Source organism: Pagrus pagrus (genome assembly GCF_965226575.1).
Source record: "Pagrus pagrus genome assembly, chromosome: 2".
Taxonomy (NCBI): Eukaryota; Metazoa; Chordata; class Actinopteri; order Spariformes; family Sparidae; genus Pagrus; species Pagrus pagrus.
In genome coordinates this window covers 12548154-12570542 of record NC_140186.1, presented here as the reverse complement: position 1 = coordinate 12570542, position 22389 = coordinate 12548154, and the positions used below count along the sequence as shown (strand labels likewise).

The 22389-nt window shown below is 39.9% G+C and overlaps 2 protein-coding genes across 4 annotated transcripts; both read right to left on the bottom strand.

Annotated features, from left to right (window-relative positions):
- Positions 1 to 378: 378 nt before the first annotated feature.
- dnajb14 (DnaJ heat shock protein family (Hsp40) member B14) lies at positions 379 to 9675 on the bottom strand. Its single transcript, XM_084382058.1, has 8 exons — positions 9466 to 9675; positions 5416 to 5590; positions 3192 to 3337; positions 2898 to 3086; positions 2419 to 2504; positions 2132 to 2241; positions 1451 to 1623; positions 379 to 1319 (listed from the first exon to the last, which is right to left on the bottom strand). Exons 1-8 carry the CDS (start codon positions 9596 to 9598, stop codon positions 1195 to 1197), a joined length of 1137 nt encoding a protein of 378 aa, XP_084238184.1. The 5' UTR covers positions 9599 to 9675; the 3' UTR covers positions 379 to 1194.
- A 1070-nt stretch (positions 9676 to 10745) lies between these two features.
- Positions 10746 to 19007, bottom strand: LOC311274368 (tetratricopeptide repeat protein 39B-like). 3 transcript variants are annotated; one of them, XM_084382001.1, is made up of 19 exons: positions 18507 to 19007; positions 18328 to 18427; positions 18006 to 18037; positions 16394 to 16498; positions 16168 to 16299; positions 15905 to 15981; positions 14625 to 14754; positions 14426 to 14531; positions 14219 to 14284; positions 13979 to 14087; positions 13816 to 13883; positions 13639 to 13698; positions 13388 to 13549; positions 13211 to 13302; positions 13001 to 13121; positions 12796 to 12907; positions 12585 to 12702; positions 12178 to 12294; positions 10746 to 12083 (listed from the first exon to the last, which is right to left on the bottom strand). In XM_084382001.1, exons 2-19 carry the CDS (start codon positions 18388 to 18390, stop codon positions 11969 to 11971), a joined length of 1785 nt encoding a protein of 594 aa, XP_084238127.1. In that variant the 5' UTR covers positions 18391 to 18427; positions 18507 to 19007; the 3' UTR covers positions 10746 to 11968. The 3 variants fall into 3 exon arrangements, with proteins under 3 accessions (XP_084238127.1, XP_084238128.1, XP_084238129.1); XM_084382002.1 differs by having other exon boundaries at positions 18328 to 18348; XM_084382003.1 differs by lacking the exon at positions 18328 to 18427.
- Positions 19008 to 22389: the final 3382 nt, after the last annotated feature.

Sequence of the window (22389 nt, the reverse complement as noted above, 5' to 3'; positions counted from 1 at the left end):
AACAAAATGTACCATTTTTAAAATACCTCCACCCTGACCAGCTGCAAAATTGCTAAAAGGTCAACACACCAATATATAAAACAATAACACAATATATATCATAACATTATGAGATGATTCATTCTGCATAACATGGTTAGGCTTATTATATTTTTCCATTTTTGAAAGAGGATGAACCCATTTCCTAATTCCCATTCACCTCCGCGGTGCAGGTGTGGCACCGTTATCTCAGAAATGACACGTGGACAAATAAAACCCAAACTGTTTGCATGGTTACATACCACTATATCTGAGAAAATCTGTTATTTAATCTTATTAAATCTTAATTTGGTGGATTGATCCTCTTGATATCTAAATCAGACAAAAATAAACACAGTCTATGGTAATAATTTTACTTTATTTAAATGATTAGGCGAGCACTGAAGAAAAACTTTGTTTCCTTCTATAGTTACTTAAATAACTGCATAAAATTCAAACATTCAAAAATGAAAATGTACAACCATTTATGAACAACAGTTTCAATGTCCTTCCATGTTTAGTCCCAACCAACTTCTCATTTTGAAGTGGACAACATAAAATGTTCTCTAGTAGCAAAATCGCAGGTGTCTCTTCATGATCCATCGATCTTCACCCACACACGGAGGTGAGTCAGAAGCTTGAGAAAGCATGATGATTTATTTTTAGTTCCATCTTTTGTTCCCGTGTTCTTCAAAGAAATGGATTTGGCTGGAGGACAGCACCTCCATATGAACCTACAAAGTCTCCCATCTTATATTTGTGTCAAGCAGATGATGCCGAGAGCTGTTTGTTGATCTTAAGACGGAGATTTGCTTGTGCAGAATGCCTCTTCTCACTACTTGAAGCACATGCCTTTACAATCAAGTGTCCTTGTCCTTCTTGATTTCAGGAAAACACAAGAAAAGCGGAGTAAAAAAAGGAAAGGTCTGGGGCTTTAAACCGTGTGTGTAGGTTGGTTCATTAAGACGTCACAAGGCGGTTCCTGGGGTCAGGCTGGAGTGAGGAAGGAGAGGAGCTGGCAGGGGGAGATATGTGGAGGGGGACATTTTAAAACTTCGACAATAGAGCTAAATTATTTCAGTAAGTTTTTTGCTCCTAGTGTAAAGACTCTTTCTTAAAAAAACATGAACATACACATCTATTCATATACATTTACAGGATCTAAAAGCGTCCGACTCATCCGCCTCTGAATAGGTTATTTAGTCTGTCCAGCTCCCTGCAGTTATCCATGGTCATGAGCTCTGCCTTCTTGCGCATTCGGTCATCCCTGTATACCTTAGCAGCATACAGCAGGTCTGTTTCTGGATGAGACAAGTAGAAAAACAATGTGACTGATGAAACAAGAGTCCATGAAGAATAAAGTGCAAAGCAAGAACTATTATTGAATTCAATTATCTAGTTCTGAGGGTTTATTATAACAGTGGTCACTCACTTGTCTGTCTCTCCTTCCAACAGTTATTTCTGACATTAGATACATAGTCCTCCTCCACGTTCTTCTCAATCTGCTGCAGCGCTGAGCCCTTAAACTCCGACTTGAAATCTCTAGTGACATAGTAGTCGACATGCAGGTTTTCTGTCTGCCGTTTTACAGTCTGACCTGTGGACCTGGGACAGATAGAGGCAGAAGAAGCGGTTGTGAAAAATGCTGACGAGCATAGTAATTTTCCCATGTATGTGCAATGCTCAAGTTATTATATATTATCTAGGGCTGCGACTTCCGATTATTTTCATTTTTGATTAATCTGTCGATTATTTTTCTCGATTAATCCATTTGTTGTTTGGTCTATAAAATTTCAGAAAATGGATCAGTGTTTCCAAAACCCAAGAAAACATCCTCAAATCTTAAAATCGATCCAAAACTAACAGGTGACCAGTGAAGGGCAGCCAACATCGGGGAAATGTGGTCGCTTCTCTTTGTACGTGTTAAAAGCCTGGCAGCAGCATTTATATCAACTGTAGTCTATGGATGTTACGTCTGCTAATACCAGAGTAAAGTACCACGCAGTAGTGGAACTTGGAGGGGATAAACACACTGATGACCTGAGTCTGTGAAGGAAAGGAATGACCTGATTTTGGTTAGCTGTCTGAGTTGTGTGTGTGTGTGTGTACGTACGGTCTAGAGTAGAGGCTGTAGGGTGGGGGGGACACCATCATCTGGCTCAGTATTGACACTAAAATCAGGACCACGATGGGCATCAGCTGGATAAACATTGAGAAACCCCCCTAGAGGCAAACACAGCACAATGAGTACATTTTCAGCAGCACACCTCTCTGATAATGTGCAGTCAAATAGGTAGTTTCTTTTGGTGCATAGCAATCAAAATTACATTGTACATTTGGCAAGTAAAATGCTAATTACACACTAAATATACAACCCAAAATCTGAGCCCATTTACGTACATCACCCCTTTCTTCCGTTCTCTCTTGTCGGTAATCCGTCTGATGGCTGTAGCTCGTTCTGCTGTTGTTAAAGGTGTGTGCGCTTGCTGTAGATAAAAAACAGCATGACTGAGGTCAGATACAAAGTTATGGAATATGTCAGCAATTACACCCACCGTCAGAGATCAGTATTCAAAACTATATTTCATGCAATTTTATTGACGAGGAGAAGGAAAGCGTGCACCCATCATCCTAACAAACATGGACTGGTCTGACTTACAACACACCAGAGAGTGGTCGCATAATTTAGAAAGAAAGTCCATTCGATGAGTGACTTTTTATGGGTTCAGTCAAAGTAGAAGAATTCATTGTACAAAACAACACTTCTAAATAAAGTCAAGGTCATTTACTACTAAATTAACAACATGTCGCATCACAGGAATAAATCAAACTTAAGTGAGAAATGACGACTGATGAGTAATGTAAACTTTCGCACTTACAGGAGGGGAAGCCGCCTCCAAAGAACATGTTGAAGAGGTCCTCAGGAGTGATGTCAGCCTCGAAGCCCCTGTGGAAGTCAAAGCCTCCTCCATGTGAGTGACCCGGGCTGCTTGGCTCCTCTCCTCCCGTCAGGTCATACTGCCGTCTTTTGTCTGGGTTGCTCAGCACTGCATATGCATTACCAATCTCTGAAGGAGAACATGGTTGGTGAATCAAAGAGGGGATACTTACTTAGCTACTTAAAGATTGCATTGTCTACAGTATTTGTAAGAATCATCATTGTTTTCAATTACTTTTAAAGGCCTCTGTTGCTCCAGGTGCATGATTTTTGTCTGGGTGGAACTTCAGCGCTAGTTTCCTGTAGGCTTTCTTTAGCTCGTCCTCACCCACTTCTTTACTGACGCCCAGCACTTCATAGTAGTCTTTACACCGCTTTATTCTGAAAGACAGGAACAGAGAGTGAAGCAGCTGAGTGGCGTGCAGACTGTCCCTGAAAATAACATGTTGATGGTGTTGACCATAGTTACATAAATACGTGATGTTGGAAGCACATTTCGCAGAGAAAATGAGGTCATAGCTTTATAAAGCTTACCAATCTTTACATCCCCTGTGGTTCACTAATATGAAGTTACTATACTCACACAGACAATAATAAGCATTTAGAAAACCCATTAGCCACACAGATATTCATGCATTTAGCAAGACAGAGTGAAAGACCGTATACACTGTATGTTTAGTTCTTCTGGAGTCAAGAACAGGAAGGAGGGAATCAAGCCTGTATATTTTATTTATCATGGAAGGTAGCTAGGCACATACACTGTCCTGTGATGTATATTCCAGTCTGTCATTAGGGCTGGACTATTTGGTCAAAGGCAATATGACAGAATGAACATCAGTATTTTCCAGACATCAATTCAGAATAATTAACTGATTATCAAGTAAAATAACTGTGTTCCACTGTTATACATAGATCATACACACATCCACACGTGTAAAACAAAGAAAATCCAATACATTTTTCATTACAAATAGCTGGGAATTATTAACTAAACTAGTGCTGACCCAAATGCTTCAAAGCTTCCACTGTTGCCATTGTAATTGATGTCCAACTGAGTATGAATAGGCACATAACAGGGGTTTAATTATCCATCAGTCCCGATCGATATATCAATTACATGATTAACGATCCAATGTGATTGGTGCAAAGTGAAAACATTGATCTGTATCACAGTTTTTAAGATGCGTCTGTATGCGTCCAAGAACAGCTTGATATGATATGACCTCCCCTCTCATGAATAAATCAGCAGTGAGAAACGATGGGTCAACAGACTAACAGGGCAAATCACTCAGCGGTCCACTAACTTGTTCGCTCTACAGCAATATCAGCTGCTCTTATTCAACAACGTTAGGCTGAAAAAACATGCAGGCTGAATTTCAACCGTGGTGTTCCTTCAGGAGACAGCTGAATTTTATTATTTTGTTACATGTTCATGTAGTTAAGCAATGTTTTATGTGTGTTAGTGTATTCAATTAAAAGTAAACTTTATTAAGCAGTTACAATTATACATGTGTTGTTATTTCTGTTACTATTGGCCGAAAGCAGAAAAGAAAGTGGTGGCAGCCTCTCCTGTAACTGACTAAATTAGGCAGATGATCTTGTTTCATATCGACCACAGGCCCCTGAATTGAATCAAAATCGTACAGCGACAGATTTGTGAAAAACAAATATCAAATCGTTGTCTAAAGTATTTACATCAATCGTATTGTGATTAACACCCCTCGTAAATAATGACCGCAGGTTTGATAGCCCTAAATTTAACAGAATTTATTAGATCTACTAAACATTGAGTTATTGCCTTGCCTACCCGTCACTGAGTTGTGAGAGGAGTAAGCTTGCTGATGAGGTCACATGGGAGACAACTGTAATGCAAACAGTGCACAACTGGTCTTATTCTTAGAAGACATGATGCAATTTTTAACCCACTGAAGCCTTCCCAAAGGATTTAGCATAAAAACACCAGGGAATACAGTGACTACCTATGTGTAAGAGCAAAACACTGTTAGGATTGCATAATGACGAGCAGCATGTTTATCCTTTCAATGAACTCAGTTTGCCATCGCCAGCTCTACGATCTAATTGGAGGCTATATGCTGCAGATAAAACGCACTGCCTTCCTACCTCTTTTTCTCCGTAGTCGTATCTGGCGGGCTAAAATTAGAGCATGTAGTGGTTACCTGGTATCTAGTTCACACTGCTAAATGTCTCTCACTTTCTCCTCTCATTGGCATGGCACCAAGCTGAAGAGGTTCCCATGGCGATAGGTGTGTGTGCACAACACCGCAGCCACAGATGAACGGGCTAATCAAGCATAATAGAAACAGTACCGTTGCCACAGGGCCGATTGTAGGAAAGCACCAAAATAGCCAACAGAAGCGGGATTATGGGTTATAGTACCAACCAGTGGGAAAATAAACACAGCATGAAATGGAGGACCTAGTGAATGGTAAAACTCTCACCTTTGCACACCTTCCACCTGCTCTTTGGTAAAGCCTTTAGAAGAGTCGCCTCCTGCAGACTCGTGGCTTTCCCTTTCTGGCTGGGCGCTGGTGCTTTCCGAGCTTTCTGCTGGTCGCCTACGATATGCCCCATTACCCGCTGAGCTGCCGTTCCTCGTTAACGCGTCCAACAAAGCTGAGGAAGAAAATGACAAATTATTAGCTTCAGTATCTTAAAGCAATATTATGCAACTTTTTAAAATAACACCTTCAAAATCATTTTGATACTACAGATACTGTAGTTGCAATATACAGTATATTAACAATAAATGGGAATAATCATTTTTGCATAACAATTTAAATTTTGTATTGAAAAACTACTAAAACCATGATGATGTGACATTTGTTGGGGTCTCTACCAAACCAAACATGTTTTCTTACAGATGGAGAACAAGATTTGTATGACAAGACATCTCTGCAGCACCACAATCCTCGTTTCAATGCCGTTCTGTCACACATTTCACCTGCAGCTCCTGCGTTTTGGATGTAATGCCGACAAATAAGATTTTACATGAATAAGTTTTAACATTAGGATAACGTGACCCTCTAAGAGTAATCAGACAGTTTCTCTACCACTGATGACACAATGATTTTGGATATTAAGAGCTTGAATCAATATAATTTTGATACACAGCTGTAAATGATATAGCATAATTACACTGCACAGCTTTATGTAGAAAAATAAAAGTATGACAGTTACTTGCAGTTGAAAGATTTTCAAGTACAACAGCACCCAGGCAAAGTGTCATGATGTGTTGTGAGCTGAACTTTTACCTCACAAGGTCCTGCTGGACCACTGCCCAATCAGACCTTTAAATAGCTCTTAATTCAAAGCATAGTTGAAAAGGGCCACACTTGAGCCAGAAAAACAGACAACAAATCTAATTTGGTGCAGTGCAAGGAAGCACTGGCTTCGATCACTCAATAAAGAAGCTTGCGAGTGCATCAAACCAAGGAACAGTGAGTGTGCAGCGCATTTTGTTTACACGCCCAGTTTTCCTTTCCATAATCAAAATCAATTTAAATCCGGTGGCCAGATCTCAAACAGAAGGCACAAAGCGGACCACAAACAAGTTGTTGGTCCATAACATCACTGTTATACATTAAAAACACTACAATTCTTCGACAGGACCCATTTGACGGTAACTTGTATTATTAATTGTATAAATACAAAATATGCCCATTTTACTCTGACGACAGGTAGTTTTAGACTTTAAACTCATAATGAATGCAAACTTAACATGTGCCCGCTGTATTTTATTCACAGTGCATCACAGAGACCTGGATAAAACTTGCTATCCCTGTGGGAAATGTAGTCAAAAATACATACTGAAAGACACAGCAACAGTAGAGCAGCCTCATCATCTCTGGCTTGGCAGCAGAAATGCTTTTAACTGTTATTATGTTCCCTATTGGTTAACAATACATTATTCATCATTACACAGTTTGTTCTCATGTAACTCAAGCACACAACTATTGCCTTTTACACAACCCTAATCCCTCTTTCCTATAGCACTCAAGGCTACTTAACATGTTCTCTGCAAAATCCATTGTTCTGCTTTGTATGCTAGCAGTGTGTTACAGCTTTTCCCAACTTCTGCAGCTTAAACACCCTCATTTACCCACAGTGATAAAATACATTCCTCTTGAAGTTTTATTTTGATGTATTATTACACAGTCTATACAATCCTCCATCTTTAATCTGAACGCATTCACAGCAGAATGGAGAATACTGGGTTAACTTAGCCAGTTAATAACTCACTTACTGACATAGCTGCGCTAACTCGAAGACAAGTGGTCACAAATATCAAAGGGCTTTGTGATACAGGCACAGCCCGCCATGTGGCTGCTGTGAGGAATGCTGGTGTGCAGGTGCTGCCTTGACCTGCCTTATTCTGTCAAACATTTTGCCCCGGATTGCGACATCAGGGGATGTGACACACTCCCGAGTCACTCACTGTCAGACCTGTGCAACCTCTCCACGACCTTGTGAACGCCTCTGCAGGAACGGGGAGACATCTCACGACTGTAGGTTGACATACTCACTGACTTTCAAGTGTCAAACAGCACTGTTCAGCATGACTAAAAGGTACAGAGGGACCTGGTGTTAATGTATATATCCTCATGTTACTATTTTCACTGTTTGATTACTTTTTTTCCCTTATCAGTATAGCCTTTTTTAAAGACGATGGCCAGGACACTACAGATAAAAAACAGCATTATGGCTACTTCTGGCACTTTTATTCACGCATCACCATGCGTTTTATTAATCTGCGCTGTCCCCTCACAACTAAAGTAAACCAAATATTTATTTTCCCGTTTACGTCAGTAGAAAACAGCTTGGATTTCTTCTTCCATATTGCGATACACAATATATACTTTGTTAAATTGAAATCTTCTCAGAAGCACTTTACAAATGTTACAACTCGACGACAAAATCAAATATCACAATATTTTACTTTACTTAATGCAGCCTTTAAAACCAGGAACAGGCAACACTTATGCCATATCATTGCTCTCTTCTGTTTTACTATCTGCTATATCTTTACTTCTGTAAAATGTGATCCCTTTTCATTCTGATGTTTTTTCTATTGCTAATTTTCTGTGTGGCCTGTCCTTTTCCAAGTCACCATGGTGGAGCGGAGGTCGCGTGACTCGGGCACCACTTGGCGATGCCTTGCCGGCTCAGCCATCCTTCCTGGATCCACACTCTTCACATGTATTTTATATCATTTCCTTGTATCAGATCTTCTGTCAGTGACACTTGTAAACTGTGATTGTGTTGTTCTGTACATCACATGTCTGTCTGTCTGTCCTGGTAGGGGGATCCCTGCTCTGCGGCTCTTCCTGAGGTTATTGCCCAGCTCTACAACAAAGTTACTAAAAGTAACAAACGCCTCCTGATCCCCCATCAAGATTTTGACCTCTAATCTCACACAGTCCCTTTACTCTCCTTTCAATACACAGTGTGCTTAGTGTTCAAGGTCCAGCCTTGGCAAGCCAGTTACCTACCAGCTTCCCCTGGAAGCCTTGGTCATTACTGCTTAGTACACACAGCTGGACCTGTGCAGGTTCATTACTATGCAGACAGGACACAGCACTGGACATCCACCTGCATGCCAGGTTACAGTTTAACAAAGGCTCCCTTCCCACACAAGTCTGTATATCAAACAGCCTTAAGGAACTAACAATCCACAACACTTATGCCAGTCCCATCCTTCCTTAAAACCTGTTAGCAGTCATCTCGCAGACAGCTGAGTGGCCTGGATTAGCCTACACTTCGAGGCTCTCTCTGGGTCAATCATTCAATTAAAGGATTGGACTGGAAAGGACTAGCTAGCCCAACTGACGCTACATCCCTCTCCAGGCTCCACTTGCCTGCTTTGCCCTCACCAAAATCCCTGGAAAGTCCACAACCTTGACACAGCAACAATAACAACCAAGGCAAAAGTCTATACCTTGAATTGACAGTAAAATAACAGCTAACAAAATGCTTTACGTGTCAGCCCGACTTCCAGACTACGAATGACAGTTGTGACAGCTAGCTTTTTCTGCTAGCTCTTGATGGTTTCACGGTTAGCTAACTTTAGCTCGTAGCGGCATTACAGTGCTTTCACTGATAGCTATCTCAAGCAGAGTTACAGGCCAACCTTTGGTCACTTAACGTCCTCTTACATCTGGATTACAACCCCAATTTAGGCTACTTACGAAGTCCACCGCTGCGAAGCGCTAGCCATGTTAGCTAAGACAACGCTAGGCCGACAACTTAGCCAACGCTAACTCGGATGTGTGATGCTTTATTTCCTGTCTTTAAACCACCGTATCTACTTGAATGTCATGATGTATTCTTGACTGACCTTAACTCATCATACAATAGTTGTAATCGTTATATATTGGTCAACAGGTGACCTGCTTTGAGCTTAAACGGCGGGTGATGTTATCTATCAAACGTCAGCTACTAGCGAGCTAACACTTGGCTAGGTTAGGCTAGTCAGTGGCAAACGGCCTCACCTTTGACTCTGTCAGTCGGGTACAGCTTATCTGCTTTGTTGAGAAACTTCAACGCTTTCTCTTTATCTCCGGCTTCGAGGGCTTTCGTCGCTATTTTTATACATTTTTCTGCTTCGTCCCTGTTCCCTTCCATCTTCGTTCCTCTTCCTCCTCCGGCAGAGTCAGCTGATCATGTCAAAACACGTGGTCACGGGCACTGACAGGCAGCAGTAGAGATGCATGTTAAAGCCCCCCTACTGACATTGCCTGGGACTGTTTTGTCATCAATACATACAGCAGTGTGTTACTGTTAGTTTGTTTTAAATACGTGGAAAAAGAAAGAATCATCAGATCCTTTACTCAAGTAAAAGTACCAGTACAGAAATGTAAAAATACTCCATTACAAGTAAACTCAATATAAATCAAATGGCTCCACACAGCTTGCCCATTTTAAAGCCAACATCTTCACTTTAGCTGCTGAGTTAAAACTGTTGCATGAGCTCGACTGCATGTCTAGGGATCAAATGCTGTGTGTTTAAATCAGTTATGGACCTCAAGGCTTCCAGAGACCTGGATTATGCCAGGCGAGCTGTATGAAGCCATTTTATGTTTTTTTTTTGCTTTCATAACATTTCAAAACCAGTCTTCATCTACTTCAGTTGCTGTGAGGCTCAAAAAATGTTTTGTGGACTACGAAACTTCACCGGACTGTCAATCGGCATGAGGGGTGAGTAGTTAATGACTGAATTTGTATTTTTGGGTGAACTTTTCCTTTAATCTATAGGGTCAGGCTCGCTTCAAAGAGTCACAAGATAAATCTAGGGTTGCGACACTTTGTTTTACTTTTCTCTAATCTTTGCTTTTTGAAAAACACTTCAGACAACTGCAGCGTGACAAGGGGCCCCGCAAGACAGGGGAAAAGGGGGTCACAAGCGTGTTTGTATTGTATTTAATAAGTTTATAATCTTTTTTTATGTAAACATCTATAGTTGTCAATGAAATGTAGCATAGGGTTAGGGTGCAATACGTCCCCCTGAAATGTATTTTGTGGCAGCACATTGTTGTTACAGATGTTTTCTAGGAGTGAAAACTTGGATCCCTCTAAAATCTGTAACAAGACCTTATCTAAAAATATTGTGACAGACCCCACGGCGGGTTCCCAAACGTTACAATATGCACACAGTGAGGTGCACACCAACGACCAGAGAGGAGATAACTTATCAGTGACACTTGCAAGACCTCCTTTGCATATGTCTGGGGAATTTCAATACTAATAATAATGGATGAAATATAAAACAACATGACTCATAAGATTTATTCAGTAAATACCATTTACCAAAGCAGATAAATACAAATACATACTGCAAAGAAAGAAAAACAACATATTTATATATTTGTTATGTACAAGAAGATTGTTAGCTGTAAAACATGGCTGAATTGTACCAGGAAATATAGTTTATAAAATCATCCACATCCTTAAAATATTAACAAAGATTTAATTTCATGAATTAAATAAGTAAGACAAGTAAAATGTTTCAAATTGGATATTACATTATTGGAGACTGATCCATATATTTTTCTTTCCCCTCATTCACAAGACATTTTGCTTTACTTTACTCTTTACTTCCAATCCTAACAAGCTGTTGTGTATTCACTGGAAATAACCAACATCATCTTCAAAGCCATTCATCAAGTCTCCAGCAGAGTCTACTTCACGGTTTCTTCCTTAAATTTAAAACTCATTTCAGATATATTACAAGATGACACAGGGTTGCAGCTCAGAGCTCTGTTGTACCATACTGACAAAGTAAGTGTGTAGTTATACCATTATCAAAGGGGCTGACGGAAAGATGTACCATCTGGAGGATTTCAAGTATAGTCAGAGTCGAAAGCACCGAACAGGGTTGTGAGACTTTGGCCCTGTTCACATTTGGCATCGTCATGCGTCCCGAGTGATCCGATCACAAGTCAACAGCTTTAAGTACGCTCTGTGAGCACTCCCAACATGCCTTTGTGAGCACATTGTCCGTTTCAACTAACCATTGAACTACAGTAGTAACGGCAATATCTCCCTTACAAATTGCATGATTTTAGGAGTTGCTTCACTTTCAAATTATTTCACCATTTACATCAAATTTATGAAAGAAAAAGTCGCCAGACTCCCTTAAAAAAAACCCTAAATTTTGCGATTGTTGTGTTAAAGAAACGGTATAAACTTTGTGGAATGCCGTCTACAACACAGCCTTAACTATTTAGGCCTACTTGGTAAGTCTGCCAAGGTTATACATGATGATATTGCTATATTTGGGAAAAAAAAGGTTATCTGTTTCTGTATGTGGAGCAGGGAAGTGAGACCAATCACTCAAAACACATGTTGTAATGCATTTTATGACAGGTGTGAATTGACAGGCTTGAAGCTGTCCACTTGTGATTGGATCACTCAGGACGGATTGTAAAACCAGATGTGAACAGCCCGTTTGCGTCAGGTTAACGCTGTGTTGTTTGTCGAGCCTCCTGCCAGTCTTTAAGCAGGCGTACGTGAAGGCGGAAGTTTGGCAGCGAAAGAGCCCATGGTGTTGAGTGCTGCGTGGATGCGGAAGTGAAGCCTCGACTCCATGTTGTAGTCTTTGTAGTTCGTCCTACAAATAAGATCACTTATTAGCTCTTTGTGTAATACAGCAGTACAGATGCTACTCTAACAGTTGTGCCTTGACGTAAAGGAAAAATACTTACTTGGCATTTTCGATGACGGTGATGGCCGTGTTGATGTCACCTTTCTGCTTGTGCAACAGGCCCAGCTCATACATGGTGTATGGCACCAGGTAGGCGTCGTGCTTGATATCATTTTCACTGCAAATAAACATAAAAAAACATATTTTATTCAGTTGTATTAGAAAAAAAAATACACTGTTAAAAGCCCTGAGATTGATGGTATTGTACCGAAGAACTGCATCAAACTTAATTTTTAAATCAGCTTAAGAACATTAATTTGATTAACTCTTGGAAAATAGTTGATTGTTGTAGCTGAATGACTTATCACTGATATAAATCAAAGATGAACAGTGATTTGATTGAATTTGTGCAGTAGACTCCCTCTCCGATGCTGTGTGTGTATTGCAATGTTGTTGAGATGAACGCACCTGGAAATGACATGATTGAAGCAGAGCTCAGCCTGGACCAGACGCCCCAGCTGTCTCAGACACAGGCCTTTCAGCAGCTGGACAACACACAGGTCATCCAGGTGATACTCTGATGGGTCTGCGGATTAAATTAAATGCTGTTAAGTTTCGTGTCAGTGCTAAAAAAGTAAACATATTGGTCAATGGGTAAAAGCTCTGCTGTTCATCTCACTTGGATCCTCTCTGAGCTGCTGCTCTGCCTTCTCTAATATGATCAAGATACTTTCAGTCCACTCTGGTCTTTTGCCGACTACCGTGAAACCGTTCCATACGTACATCATTTCCTGTGGTACAGAAAGAAAAAGTTGTTTGAAAATGAGTGCTGGCTTGACAACAATGTTGATTCATTGAAAGTAAGAGCGCACACGTGTCCTCACCAAAGCCGGGACGACGAGTTTCACCGGGTCAGAAGAAGAGTATCGCTGCGCCTTCTTTGCTGCAAACTTCTCTGTTGGGATCGACTTCCCAGCAATCCTTATTCTGAATCCATCCACCTGCCTGCAAACCACATGTTTCACAGTTACTGAGTATTGATTACAGACCTCAAACCAAATTGTGCACACGAGTAACGTTACTTTCTAGCACACCTGAATAACTCCACCACATTTTCCCCCAGTTGAGTCACTTCTTCCTCTGGCATCATGCTCAAGATGGCGGCCTTCTGGAATACATAGATGGCCTACGAAAGGAGAGCAATCCTCTTGTCATAAAAAGGTAAAAAAAAACAAACAACAAGGTAAAGAGGGAAAGGTTACATTATTTACCTGCGACCATTTGCTCTCTTTGCAGAGCAGGTCAGCGTATCGATACGCCTCCCTCCAGTTTAGCTCGAAGGAGTAGGCCCACATGAGCTCCCAGTAACACAGGTGGTGAATCTGACGCCACTCCTGCTGTGCTGCGATACAAGCCAGGAACTTCTCCTGGGCCTGCAGAGAGACACACGGGTTTCCTGTTTTCTTTCACTTCAACAGAAACGACTTTGTAAGCAGAGATTGCATTTACTGTGAATACTCACAAATGTGAAGTTTCCTTTGAGCAAAGCAATCCTCGCAGTGTAGAAAAGCATAAGGGCTCCCTATATGGACAACATACAAGCAATTTAATTCAAAATAATGCCAATTTCGCTGAAGGGAGCAAAAATGTGTGACATCTTTCATCAGTATAGCATCAGGGGAAAAAACACACTGCTCACATTAGGGAACTTTTCAGTGTAAGGCTGCAGCAGTGCTTCAGCCTCAGTAAGGTTTCCATCACCAGTACCTGACGGAAGAACATGAGAACAAAGAATAAGAAAAAAACTAACAGAGGCATGGGGATTTAGATCCCTGGAGAGAAATTTGTCAGCGTCTTCTCACCCAGAATCACTGTAATATAGAGGTGAAACATGAGCAGCGTCAGGGTGCTGAGGATGGAGCGCAGGCTGTTGCTGGCTGCTCCCTCTCTCAACGCTGACAAACCCACTTCCTGTAAGATTAATAGCAAATGACTATGATTTGACAAGAAAACCTTTATTCTAGAAACACAAGCAGCACATTATGAGTTGTACTGAAAAGAGACGTGAGCTCGGTCTTTGTCTATAGACTGATAGCACCTACCCTGTCTCCTGAGAAGCCCAAGAACTCCATCAGTCTGAGGACTCGGGATGGGAGCAGAGACAGCATCTGATAAAAAGAAGTTCAAAGACGGTGTATTGATTTGTTCATAAAATAAACTGCATTCATAAAAACATGTCGACAAGATTTAGCAGAAATGCATTTTTATGGAGGCCTACTGTATGACTGTAAGGTTTCCATAGCTCTCACCAGATTAAATGACCCAATGCCCATGTTGACGCCGCCCTTAAAATGAATGTGTGTGCTCTTCTGACTTTCCGTCTCTTTTGTGATATTTGCCATGACCTGACATTCCCTGGTTGGGGACACAACAGATCGTTTTAAAATATACTTATGTTTACTTTTCATTTTCTCAGCGTTTGGTTATCGCCCCCTTTAAGTTTCTTACTTGAAAATCTGATAACTGTTTCGGATTTTCATCCCTCCTTTGATGAAGCCGATTATACTCTCATCCAGGAACGTGAGAGCTGCTTTCTGCAGGAGAACTTCAGCATAGCACAGCTCTGCATGCATCTCTTCTGTTAAAGGAAGAAAATATCACATATTGAACAAGGTTGATTTAACAACAACAACAACAACAAGCTCTGAAGTTAAAGGGTAACTTCACCAATTTTACACATTAAAGTGTGTTCCCAGGCCTTGGGTAGTACTACTGCATACATGGAAAAAAAAAAGTAATATAAAGTAATATTTTGTGGCTTCAGAAGAAGCTGCCATGTAATCTGATAAATTGCCTCCAGTGATGTCACTCAGTGGCTAAATTGCATTGTGGGTAATGTAGGCTCCAGGTTTTGATAAGGAAGAAGTATACATGGAATAAGGGAGATGTAAAGCAACACTGATTCTGCTGTGTCAATTTTAATCATTGTTTTTAAAAACAGTACATAATGAGTTCAACAGTGGACTGCTTTTCAAAACCTTGTGCCTACATTACCCACAATGCAACTTAGCCAATGAATGACATCACTGAAGGCAATTTATCAGATTACATGCAGCTTCCTCTAGAGCCACAAAAGATATTATACTACTTCTTTCACATATTCATCAGTACTGCTCAAGACTGTAAGCACACTTCAAGGGTATTGACAGTATGGGAAAATGCCAGTTGAATTATGGGTAATGTATGCACCAGGCTTTGAAAAACAGTCATCTGTTCTGGCTATGCACTCTATAACACTGCTTGACTGATCAAAATTGATGCAACAGAGCCAGAGAGATTGCCTTTGTTTATTCCACGCATTCTTCTTCCTTTTCAAAATCTGATGCCTACATTACCCACAGTGCAACTTAGCCTATGTCACCAAATGACATCACTGGAGGCAATTTATCAGATTGCATGCAGCTTCCTCTGGAGCCTCAAAACTTTTAACACATATGCAGTAGTACTCCCCAAGAGCTGTAAACACCTTTTAAAGTGTAAAATTGCTGGAGCTACCCTTTAAATTGTAATCAGTGGTCTAGGTTAACAGATGCAAATGTTTGTAGGAGAGAAGATAATACCACTAATCCCGAGCAAGACATTTGCAGTAGCCCATAGAACAAAAGATAGGTGATATACATTTGATATTAAAAAACAAAATTCCTGTATGTCAACATGGTGATCGTGTCACACAGGCTCAAGTATGTGTATTCATTAAAGTCTGGAGATAGTAGAAACTCATCACTTACCTTCTGTCAGGCTCTCAGCTGGCTGTCTGTACCACAAGCTGGTTAAAGTCTCCACTATTCCAGTTTTCTTCCGAAATCTAAGTTAAGAGACAAACAGTAAATGATGACAATTTATTAAAACGGCAGGTTTGTGTCTTAACTCTTTAGATCAAGGTAACCAATGAATTAATTCCAGGAAGTCAGGGATGCACCACATGTCCCAATGTTGAACGTAAAGTAAACATCCTGAGCTTTAATGAAAACTTATATGAAATTGTTGAAACCTTTCGCATGTCTGCAGGGATTCTCTCAGTGATGTCATGGCAGCATCCATGTCCTTCGGCTCAAAGGTCATGGCTGCCTGCATCACCAAGATGCTGCTGTAGCCCATTGCGTGGTACATGCTCTGATTCTTCCTAAAGGGGACAAATGCAGTCATTTAAAAAAAAAAAAAAAAAGGCATATTAAAAATATGATAGAAAAGATTGTAGTTGAGTGTCTATAACTTACCGGGGTTTTAAGCTCGCCAAAGCGTCAGCAAACCTGTTGTTCAGAAAAAGCTCTAAGGCGGTGGTGCATTCCTTCAGCGCAGACTCTAAATCCATTTTGTGTGACCTGGATGAAAGATTGGCAAATTTAGGCATCTAAAAGACACACAAACATCCAGCGTTGTAAAGTGTACCCAGAAGTCATACTTGAATAAAAGTAAAGATATCATGTTAAAGGAGACCTATTATGCTTTTTTGTTTTTTCCTTTCCTTCAGTGTTTTATACGGATCCTTGTGCATGTAAAAGATCTTGAACGTTATAAAGGTCAAGGTCTGCACCAACAGAAACTCCTCTCTCCCACAGAAAACACTGCTCCTGAAACGCCTCGTCAGTAATCCCGCCTTTAATTTAGTGACGTCGAGACGTCACGCTACGTTACTGTGTCACATAATTGCATAATGTATGCCTAGCAGCTAGTTTGGCATGTAAGAAATTATTTGGCACAGTTGCTCTGTTGTTGTCAGCGGTGCAGAGTCAGGCATGTGTGAGCTGACCAATCAGAGTAGACTAGATATTCAGGAAGGGGGGGCGGGCCTTAAAGACACAGGAGCTAAAACAGTGTTTCAGACAGAAGGGGAATACAGAGCTGCAGCACTGGACAGTATGAGAAAACTGATGTGTTTTTCAGCACTATAGCATGTAAACCTATTCCACTAGTAACCCAAAATAAAATTATGAATCTGAAAATGGGCATCCCCTTTAAAATACTACTTTAGTAAAAGTGAAAGTCACCCATAGAGTAAAAGTCTTAAAGTGCCTGATGTTAAATATACTTAGAGTATCACAAGTAATTTTCTGGCAATAAATGTACTTAAGCATTAGAAATACAAGTTTAAGTAAAGTATACATTGTTTTAAATCTATGTACATACTGTATACTATAGGTCATCTGCTTACCTAAATGTCCAGTGTTTTTTTTTGTTTTGTTTTTTTTAATCATCCGATTGCTGATAAAATACATTAATTTAAAAGTGTAATACTTTGGCTCTGACATAACATGCAACCTGCAAAGTAACTCGTGACTACACTTAATAAATGTTGTGAGTAGAAACTACAATATTTGCCTTCAAAATGTTTTGGGGTGGGAGTAAAAAAAGTAGCGAAAAATAGATATACTCACAGTATTTTGATGTGATGATAGTACAAGAACCTCAACATTGTACAGTAAGTACAGTACTTAAGTAAATATACTTAGTTACATTCCACCACTGAATACATCTGACATGAAAGTTTAAATCTAGAAAACTTCAGGCTTTACTTCTTTATATATTCATAGGTTGAAATTCAGCTGTTAAAGTCTCTCTTGCATGCATGTTAGTGAGTTGAATATGTGAAAAAGAAAGTATTTTAAATGTACTTATGCACAGTTTGAAGAATGACTAAGATCATTTACACATATCTACTGACCTCTAGTGTACTATATTGTGCATTGCAATGATTACATTTCATCATATTTGCAAGGATAATTTGTTCCTGTAACTATCTACAGTATATCTGATTATTATTTACATCATGTGCCAATCACAAATACAAGCACCGATTCCTTAAAAACCTATAAATGAAAAATGACTTACATTGCGTCCTCACCGGGATGGCTTAGGTCCACCTGAAGAAAGGGGAGGAATAAAGAAAATCCTAACTTTTAAGTCAGTTTTTTAATTGGAAACTGGATTCTTGTGATCAGACCTCCGTGAGCTTATTGTGCTACAGGTCCAGTCACCAATGATCAATGACACTGGTCCACCAAGTGCTCAGATCTTTACTTAGGTGAAAGTTTAAACACACCCATGTTAAAGTGTCCCATTACAATTAAAAAGTCCTGCAGTGAAAGTTGTTTTTGTTTTAAGTAAAAGTCCAGAAGCACCATCAGGAAAATGCACAATATATATTTCATACCCATGAAGAGCAACGCTTGATCTTTTTGCAGGTGAACATGAGGCAACATAGAGAGGAAAACATTACTTTTATTTACATCCTCCCTGCTCCTGTCTCACACCTGAATGATGTGAATAAATAAAAAGATTTGAAAACATTTTCAAAAACAAATTGCTCCAAGTCTGCAGTTAAACACCTACCTGTTGTAGTGAAGCATCTGTCGTGTCCATTTTATGTTGGAATCGGAGTCAGACTTATGAAGCAGCGCTCTCCTCGCTCGCACACAGGACGCTCCTCTGGCCTCTCGCGATATTTATAAAGGTGTAGAGAGACGGGAGTGGCCGAAGCCAAGCGACACGTGTCTCTTCACGACACAGGACGTTTCTCCACGCACGACCGACCATTTAAAGCTTTTTTTTTTTTTTTTTTACTCTCAAGCTGACTGTTCCGGCAATTTGAGCAATTTTTCCGAGATATATTTTATCCAGATGGCATCAAGATAAACTTACTGCAATCCAAACAAGGTGGTGCAGCTCCAACTGAGCGAAATTCAATAAAGTGCGTAATTTAGGATAAACGGACCTGTTTGATGTGATGTTATTAGCTTGTTAGAAGGATTTCTCATAGACTGAGAGGCAGCTCCTGTGTCGTCCACATACTGAGAGATAATAGTGAGCTGCAGCTGCAGAGGCAGGTAGCAGGTGAGACTGATGACCCCACAGGTGCCCAGAACAAGCGTGTAAAATGGGGATAATGGCCCTGATAATGATCTGACAATGCCTTAACAGGCTAACATTAATGTCTGTAATTGGTTGAGGTGTGGCTCCTTCACATACAGTTAAGTACAGTGATTCCCAACCAAGGGCCCATGCAAGGTAGATCTTGGGGGTTGTATGGGGACAGACAGAGGGGGAACACCAGGCCAAAAGTGCCCTCTAACCCTTAAAATAAAATTATGCAGGGGTGGGCCTTTGGTGATCAGCTTGTCCTGGGCACCAGCTAGACTGCTGGGGGCCCTGGTGAGCAGAAACACACATTTTTGTCATGTACATTTTTAATTGTTTTACTGTGTTTTCTCTTCCTTCTTTCTTTCATAAAGCTTACGGTAGAAATCTTATTTCAGTGGAATTGCTAACAACTCATACACATTTGAGAGAGCAAAAAAGGTTTGAAACCACTGAGTTAATCTGTGTTAATTCATTGTATTTTATTATTACAGTTTTTTCTCAATTGCTAAAACACTAAAACCCATTGCCTGAACTCATTTAGCTAATTGTGCAGTCTGTTGTCAATACCTTAAACCATTTCACATGGTAAAACACAATTTGCAGATCTCACTTCAGCAGAACTCTAAACACATTCTGCACTCGAATGCACATGTCATCCATACTGGTAAACACAAGTGGCAACAATCAAGTACAAATAGAGAACACATGTCATTGATTAAACACAACCACTCAAAATTGATTTCACTTGTTCCAAATCATGTGACACAACCAATATAAGCCAGTTCAGAGAGCAAACAGGTTGTTGAAGGTGGGGCGGAGAAAGTCCATTCCATTTGTTTACAGTACTGACTAGATTTTGACTGGTTGCAGATTCATATCAACAAAGAACAAGAATTATAGTATCACAGAAACAAAGGACAAGTTTGTGAGATGCAGGGTACAGTACTGTAAAAATAAGGGTACAAGGAGGAGGAAGAACAAAAAAAAAAACTGCAAAGAGCAAAGCAGAGTATAATTTCTGATCAATTTTGAGCTGCTATGATAGAACATGTTTTCATTCATCAAAAGACAGTAACGGAAAAATATGAAATTTGTTTTGAGATTTAAAATGTACTTCTCCCTGAGAACTATATGTTTTGAACAACGTGTTTTCCATTTTTTGGTGTATTGTTTACTGACTGCTTGATAGTGTATATCATTTTGAACGCTTTGTTTATGATTTGAGAGCAGTGTTTGGTTTTGAGCACAGGTAAATCTGTTTTGAGGCGAAAGTGTCATTTTGCACGAGGAGTCAGAAGTTTTGTAAATAGTGCTCGAAGCTGAGGTTTTGTGTTTAATGTTTTCAGCAAATGGAGCAAGGTTTCAGAAATTGTGCTTTAGCAATTGAAAAAAAAAAAAAAAACTGTAAAGAAGATATTCGCACATCCAACCAACTCAAATGTAGGCGTGTTGGAAAGTGTCACTACAGTCTTGGAAAAAGAAGATCCTGCACTGAAACGTCAGTAAAATGAATCAATTGTGATGCAAGAGCGACTCTTGCATCACAATTAATTCATTTTACTGACGTTTCAGTCCCTCTGGATCTTCCTTAAGAGTCTTATTCACCGATCAACCACAGCATTAAAAGGACTACGAGTGAAGTGAATAACATTGATCGTCTTGTTACTATGCAGCTTTCTGCTGAGAAACCGAATACTTCCCCAGTACTGAAATAAATATACTTTCCACCACGGGGAGTAAGACGGGGGAGGAGAGGCAGAGGAGGGAAAGGCATCACCATCACAAATTGCTACAAACTATTTATACATTTTGTTACTTAAATTCCTAGAGCTGTAGTAAATGACGCACTCTGACGGAACAATGCCTGTTTTTTTACTTATTTGGTAGCTGTTTCTAGTAATCGGCATGCATGTAATATCCCTGCCTAACAAATTAGTTATGGTTGTGTCATTTCTCTAACTTCACCACATTCTACTCTCTAAGTCTTCATTCTGCCTTTTATTCTTCAAATGGATAGATGTCATTAAAAGGATCTGAAGAGGTAATGGAAGATTAGTTTTAAAAAAAAGTCTTAGACAGGCGAATGGAGCAGTTTATGATCAGACAGATATGAAAGGAAATGTCAGGAACATTTTTTTTATTTATCTTTTTGTCCTTTTTTACTGCTTCTTAAAATATTTGATATGTGTGTTGGTTAAAGGAATATGTTTTCAGATTGTCTCTCCCGCAGTTCACACATTTGTCCATCCCATTCTCATGACACAATAATTGATATTGAAGGCTTAATCTGAAGACAAATAAAAATAACAAATGTTTTTGGAAAAAGTGTCATATTTAGTGTATACTACAGTCTTCCTGCTGTTCTTTGCTATTAGCCATGAGAAGTTGTATCATGGTGTCATATTTATCTTTTCATAAAAAATTATCATTTCATGCCCTCATTGTTGTCAGTCAATTTTTCCCAGTAGGATTTGAAAATCCTATTGAATATCAGCTATCAATTTGTCATGATACTGTCTCAAAGTTAGAAATTCAAGTATTGTTGCAACACTCTTGAAGGAAGGAAGGAAGGAAGGAAGGAAGGAAGGAAATGTCCACTTGGACTCAAACTGAATAGATTTCGGTGGTCAAACATCACTGTGACCAAATGTCCATCCCGTTCTCGTGAACATGCGTTATCTCAGGAACACCTGGAGGGAATTTCATTACATTTGGCACAAACGTTGGATGGACTGAGGTCACTGAGACCCCACAAAACAAACTTCTGGGCTATAACTCGAGAATTCATACGCTAATTATGACAACATTTCACAAATGTCAAATGTTTAACAGGAAAAAAAAAGATTAAGTGATGACATGTTATACCCAAAAGGACAAAGGTCGCTTTCACTGTAACATTTTTTGCCATTATTCAGCCATAACTCAGGAACAGAAGAGGAGATAATTGGTGTCACTAATCTTGAGTGCCCACCTAGAAACTGAGATGACTGTGAGATCTTCTCTGCTGTCAGGTTGAGACGTGTGTGAGGCGTCCACATTTCATAATTTGCAGCTTCATGTTCTGCTTGAATCAGCTTTATTGGCCACGTGAACACATACAAGGAATTTGACTGTTTTTAGTCTCTCTCAATGAACTTACTCACTAGTACACATAAAGCAGTAGTCCACCACAAGCTCATTGGTTTTGCTGATACTGAGCTTCAGGTGATTGTCTTTGCACCATGTGATGAAGCGCTCTATCAGTCCTCTGTACTCCTCTGTTATAAATAGTCTCTTAAGTTAAGACAGCATGTTTCTCGTTAGAAATTAGTCACCATATACCAAAAAAGGTCATAACCATTCCACTTGACTACAG

What these genes read in the sequence shown, in the direction of transcription:
- dnajb14 (XM_084382058.1), bottom strand. Translation starts at nt 9,598, where the DNA reads ATGGAAGGGAACAGGGACGAAGCAGAAAAATGTATAAAAATAGCGACG. An exon ending in CCCGACTGACAGAGTCAAAG is followed by an intron (nt 5,591 to 9,465) that starts GTGAGGCCGTTT and finishes TTTCTTCCTCAG; the next exon opens with CTTTGTTGGACGCGTTAACG. An exon ending in CAGGTGGAAGGTGTGCAAAG is followed by an intron (nt 3,338 to 5,415) that starts GTGAGAGTTTTA and finishes CCTGTCTTTCAG; the next exon opens with AATAAAGCGGTGTAAAGACT.
- LOC311274368 (XM_084382001.1), bottom strand. Translation starts at nt 18,390, where the DNA reads ATGTTTTCCTCTCTATGTTGCCTCATGTTCACCTGCAAAAAGATCAAG. An exon ending in AACAGTTATCAGATTTTCAA is followed by an intron (nt 14,532 to 14,624) that starts GTAAGAAACTTA and finishes GTCCCCAACCAG; the next exon opens with GGAATGTCAGGTCATGGCAA. An exon ending in TGGGCTTCTCAGGAGACAGG is followed by an intron (nt 14,088 to 14,218) that starts GTAGGTGCTATC and finishes TTAATCTTACAG; the next exon opens with GAAGTGGGTTTGTCAGCGTT.